This window comes from Capra hircus, chromosome 29, assembly GCF_001704415.2.
Source record: "Capra hircus breed San Clemente chromosome 29, ASM170441v1, whole genome shotgun sequence".
In the NCBI taxonomy this organism is placed as follows: Eukaryota; Metazoa; Chordata; class Mammalia; order Artiodactyla; family Bovidae; genus Capra; species Capra hircus.
The window spans coordinates 27,384,146-27,390,213 of NC_030836.1; the positions used below are offsets into that span (position 1 = coordinate 27,384,146).

The 6,068-nt window shown below is 41.8% G+C and overlaps 1 protein-coding gene across 1 annotated transcript; it reads left to right on the forward strand.

The window, feature by feature from the left end:
* LOC102181754 (olfactory receptor 8A1) lies at positions 4,029-5,054 on the forward strand. Its single transcript, XM_005699709.2, has one exon. It carries the CDS (start codon positions 4,125-4,127, stop codon positions 5,052-5,054), a length of 930 nt encoding a protein of 309 aa, XP_005699766.2. The 5' UTR covers positions 4,029-4,124.

Consider the following 6,068-nt stretch of genomic DNA (forward strand, 5'->3'; position numbering starts at 1 on the left):
TAGGGAAGCCTAGATACATATTTTTTTGATGTTCAGTGTCCAAGTTGTGTCTGACTCTTTGTGATCCCATGGACTTCAGCATGCCAAGCCTCCCTGTCCCTCATCATCTCCCAGAGTTTGCTCAATTCATGTCCATTGAATCAGTGATGTATATATGCAATGAAGCACTGGAAAAAACCTAAAAAATCATGATGACTATTTCTTGTCTCCAAGGAGCTGGAAGGTTATTTTATTTTTGCTTATTTGTATTCCTGATTTTCTGCAATGCACATATTGGCTTGGTAATTTTTCTTTTTTATTTCATAAATTAATTAATTAGGGTTTTTTTCTGCACAGGGTCTTTGGAGTTGCACAAAGGCTTCCTCTAGTTGCAGCAAGTGAGGGCTACTCTCTAGTTGCTGTGCACGGGCTTCTCTTGACAGTGGCTTATCTTGTTGCAAAGCATGGGATCTAGGGCACAGGTCTCAGTACTTGCAGAACTCATGCTTAAGTAGTTGTGGCGCACAAGCTTAGTTGCTCTGTGGCATGTGGGATCTTCCCAGATCAGGGATCAACTCATGTCGCCTGTGCTGACAGACAGATTCTGAACCACTGGACCACCAGGGAAGTCCTGATAATTATTCTTTAATGCATCTGAAATTGCCCATGAAATCTATCATCTTTGTCCAAAAATTCAATAAGTTAACTTCACTAAATAATAATAAACTGCTACAAAAAAGATAACCTAGAATAAGATAACATAGTTTAGTGGAAAAATAACAAACTGGTAGACAGAAGTCCTAAGGTTTAATTAGATCAAGTTCCCTGTCTTCCTAGTTTTACATCTTTTGGTAACTTATTTAAATTTTAGAGCTTCCGTTTCCTAGAGAAGAGGAAAATAATACAGCATTCCCCTTTGTATATGTTATGCACAATGTAAGACATCGAGGATAAAACACATTCAATCACAACATTGCTTAAACCTCTAGGTGTCTCGATTTGTAAGGCTACATACTTGGGCAAAGGGAAGAGTTCATGATCAGAAGAAAGCAGTTTCAGTTTCAAGTTCTTCATAATTAGAAAGTCTCTGGAAAGTCACTTAGTGTCTGGCACTTCAGTTTTCTCCACATAAACATGTGAATGAAAATTCTACTCTAAACACATTTCTCCTCATAAGCAAAACTTTTCAGAGTTAATGAGAATGACTTTTGAAGAGCAGTATACAAAAGTTAGTAACTCTGTAAGTAACCAATTAAAATAGTGCAAATTTAAGACTTTAACTTAAAGAATACCTGTCAGAGAAGGGATATCTATAGGTATCATATCCAGCAATAATGATCCATGCTTCTTAGGACATGTCTGTAACTTAAGTATTGTCATTAAGGAGATGATGGTTTGATATCATGATCAAAATGAAAATAAGAACAATAATAAAAAGTAGCTGGTGAGCATTTACTCTGGAATATCCTATATGTCAGGGTCCAGGCTTCACCAGAGATTAATTAATTAGAATCTCTCTGGGTGGAACATAGATATCAACACTTTTTAAACGTTGCAGGTGATTATAATGGACAGCCAATGCTGAGAACCATTGCCTTAGGGCCTGAGGCCAGTGAAAAACTAGGTAAACTTTCCAGACATCTACTGACAACTCATATTTGTAAAGGAAATGATATCTTGAAAAAAAAATTCTAACTGCATTATCCCATATTATTTTTACAACCAGCTTAGAAACTGGTATCACTCGTTTCTTCATCTTTCAGACACAGAAATTGACTTGAAACTCAATAATACTGTTGTAACTACCGTATCCCCCTGACACTTCATCAATCTGAGATAGGTTACTGGATGTTCACATGCAGCCAATATTTAGGACTTGCATAAATAATAGAAGAATTTCATTTCTGAAAGAAAATATATCTCTGATATTAACTCTACTGCTTATTACCTACAGGATTGAGATTCTCAAACGTGAACCTTCTTCAGCCTCATCTGGAGAGAGGGCAATACACAGATCACTGGGCCCCATCCCAGAGTTCCTGATTTGGTAGACCTGGGGTGAGGCCTGAGAATCTGCATCTCTAATGTCTTCAAGTGATGCCAATGATGCTGGCCCAGGAATGCACTGTTTGATTTGTTTTGAATTCCAGACATGGAGTTCAGAGAACAGAGAGAATAGTGTAGTCCGGAGTGCTTAGAAAGAATCCATGGAGGACCTACAGACTTTTGAAAAAGAAGTGGATTTTGTTGGTCTTATAGGAATCATAGAGAAATTTTTCTTAAACTGGGAGGATTATTAAGATGATCTGGTTCAATCATTCTGTTTATAGATAGGGAAACCAAGCCCAGAGAGGTAAAGGACATGTCCAAAGGTACACAGCTAGTGTATGCCAAAAAATGTCTGGAATTCAGATATTTTTATTGTTAGGTCAATTCTTTTTCCTCTATACAGTGATTTTGGCGTGTGTGGGATAGAAATTAGGATGGAAATTCGGCCTGATTGAATCAACAGGTTTGTATGAGAGATCCATGGGAGATATGAGCTAAATAAGGTGAAGACCAGATCCTGGAGGATCTTGAACATTATCTTGAAGACTTTAAATGCAGAACAACAGGAAGACATACGAAATGCTTCAAGTCTTGTTCTGTCTTTTCTCACCAAGGTAGGTGATATAGGTATGTAGGTATGGAGAAGACATTGGAATTGAGGAAGGAAGTGGAGCTTGAGGAGTCTGGAAGACCTTGTAACAGTCCAGGTGTTAGTGCAGTTAGAGGAGTAACTGCATTTCAGTTTGCATTTAGAAATTTGTAGGGGGTTTTGAAGATGACACGCAATTCTTTGGTAAGATGTGTGTACCCAGAATTCTTAGAGAGAACTTGGGAGTAGAAAGCCTGGAGAACTAGCCTTTTACCTTAACTCTGTATATGGTTGTAAATGACGTTTTAGTATCTAAGTGATGATTCCTCTTAAGGAAGCCAAGCCTGGAAAGTAGAAGTAGAAAATAACACTATGGCTCAGAGGTTAAAGCGTCTGCCTGCAATGCGGGAGACCTGGGTTTGATCCCTGGGTCAGGAAGATCCCCTGGAGAAGGAAATGGCAGCCAACTCCAGTATTCTTGCCTGGAGAAGCCCATGGACGGAGGAGACTGGTGGGCTACAGTGTACGGGATCGCAAAGAGTCGGACACGACTGAGCGACTTAACTCACTCACTCAGTGTGAAAATAGTGATAGAGGAAGGGTAAAGGGCAGAAGGAGCAGATGGACAGTGAATGAAACCAGCTTCCAAGGGAGGGCCTGGACATCTCTGTCGGAAGAGCTATGTTAAAGCTAGGGAGTCAGGCCACCAGGGACTGCAGCCTCACACTGTCGTTTTATGACTCAAGAGGCCAATGGAAGTAAGAGCTGCCTGCTGGACCGACAAATGCTTTGGGTGGATGGATTGTACTCAAGCCCAGGCACATACATGTATCCACATAGATTTTCAACCAGGGCTGATGAGAATAGATTGATACAATCCTTACCAGGCCAGTGAATTGGCACAGGGTACGATACTTTAAAATATTTTTCCACCCTCAGGAATCTTTTTCCATCTCTAAGGAAAAACTTTAAAAGTCAGCAAGAAAGTGAGAACACAGACCTTCAAATAATATCTCATACTGGATCTGAGAGTTTGGGTTGCAGAAAAAAATCTGGTCCTAGAGTATTCAACAAATACTGAGCCGAACCTGTTAAACACCAGATGCTATGCTAAGTGTTGGACTTTAATCTTTTGATCATATTACATCAAATGTTGTTGATACAGAATATTAACATTTGGTTCTATTTTGCATTAAGTTCTTTAAGCTCCATGAGGATTCTCCAGGCAAGAATAGCGGAGTGGGTTGCCAGACCCACTGTGCTAGGCTATTTGAGAACCATTAAAGTGGCAGCAGCTCCAGATCTTGCCCCCTTTTTGGTTCTTCTTTGAAATACTCAAGGTCTTGTCTTCCTCCCAAAACAAACTGCAGAATGAGGGAATATTCATCAGGAAAGACACCAGAATCGCTCAGCTGGCCCAGATTCTCAAAACTAGCTTCACCAAGCAGGGCAAGAAGCAGCCTTTCATGCAATTCTTCTCTCACATCACACAGGTCCCCCAAGGAGAATGGCTGCAGAAAATCACTCTACAGTGACTGAGTTCATTCTTGGAGGTTTAACAAGTCAACCAGAGCTCCAGCTCCCCCTCTTCTTCCTCTTCCTTGGGATCTATTCCATCACCATGGTAGGGAACCTGGGCATGATAACCCTGATTTGTCTGAACGCTCAGCTTCATACCCCCATGTACTATTTCCTCAGCAACCTGTCCTTTGTGGATCTCTGCTACTCCTCTGTCACTACCCCTAAGATGCTGGTGAACTTTGTGTCAGAGAAGAACACCATCTCCTATGCAGGGTGCATGGCCCAGCTCTACTTCTTCATTGTGTTTGTTGTTGCTGAGTGTTACATGCTGACAGTGATGGCCTATGACCGCTATGTTGCCATCTGCAGGCCTTTGCTTTACAACATCATCATGTCTCATCGAGTCTGCTCCCTGCTGGTGGCTGGCGTCTATATCATGGGACTCATTGGCTCAACCATAGAGACTTGCCTCATGTTGAAACTGCCCTATTGTGGACACCTCATCAGTCATTACTTCTGTGATATCGTCCCCCTGATGAAACTTTCCTGCTTTAGCACCTATGACATTGAGATGACAGTCTTCTTTTTGGCTGGATTCAACATCGTAGTTACTAGCTTAACAGTCCTAATTTCCTATACCTTCATCCTGTCCAGTATCCTCCGCATCAGCACCACCGAGGGACGGTCCAAAGCCTTCAGCACCTGCAGCTCCCACTTGGTAGCCGTGGGGATTTTCTATGGAACGACCGCCTTCATGTACTTGAAACCCTCCACGGCCAGCTCCCTGGCCCAGGAGAATGTGGCCTCTGTGTTCTACACCACAGTGATCCCCATGCTGAACCCCCTGATCTACAGCTTGAGGAATAAGGAGGTAAAGGCTGCCATGCAGAAAACTCTGAAGGGAAAATTGCTTTGATGCAAATGTCATCATTCTTGCTCAAATTTAAAAATAAGTTGTTATAGACTTTTGGACTCTGTGGGAGAAGGCGAGTGTGGGATGATTTGAGAGAATAGCATTGAAACATGTATTTTACCATATGTGAAATAGATTGCCAGTCCAGGTTCAATGCATGAGACAGGGTGCTCAGGGCTGGTGCAATGGGATGGCCCTGAGGGATGGGATGGGGAGGGAGGTGGGATGGGGCTTCAGGATGGGAAACACATGTACATCCATGGCTGATTCATGTCAATGTATGGTAAAAAACCACCACAATATTGTAAAGTCATTAGCCTTTAATTAAAACAAATAAATTAATTTAAAATTTAAAAAAAGAAAAAAAATAAGCTGTTATAAATCCCAGAGGGAACTCTTCTGAATGATCGCCACTAGGGATGGGATACAGTCCCTTCTCTGAATGTCTGGGTGACTTCTCCTGCCTCCTTCCCTCTTCCTTCCTTCCCTCTCTCTACTCTCAGATCTATTTAAAACCAGATGATTTTAATGTCATTTCTCTCATTTAGGAAACTTTTCCTCTGTCCTGAGTCCTGTGGTAGAACTCTACTCTCTTAATTATAATTTAACATCAATTTTAAACTTTCACAGATTCACAGATAAAGAGACTAAACAGTGGCTACCGGGGGGAGGGACACTAGGGGAATGGGATTAAGAAACACTACTGTGTATAATGGCAGCCCACTCCAGTGTTCTTGCCTGGAGAATCTCAGGGACGGGGGAGCCTGGTGGGCTGCCATCTATGGGGTCGCACAGAGTCGGACACGACTATAGCGACTTAGCAGCAGCAGCAGCAGCAGCACTATGTATAAAATAAATAAGCAGCAAGGATGTATTTTACAGCACAGGGAAATAAAGACACCAGTTTATAGTAACTTTAAATGCCGGTTCAGTTGCTAAGTCAGGTATGACTCTTTGTGACCCGATGGACTGTAGCCTGCCAGTCCTCTATCCATGCGATTTCTCAGGCAAGAATAC

What these genes read in the sequence shown, in the direction of transcription:
- LOC102181754 (XM_005699709.2), top strand. Translation starts at nt 4,125, where the DNA reads ATGGCTGCAGAAAATCACTCTACAGTGACTGAGTTCATTCTTGGAGGT.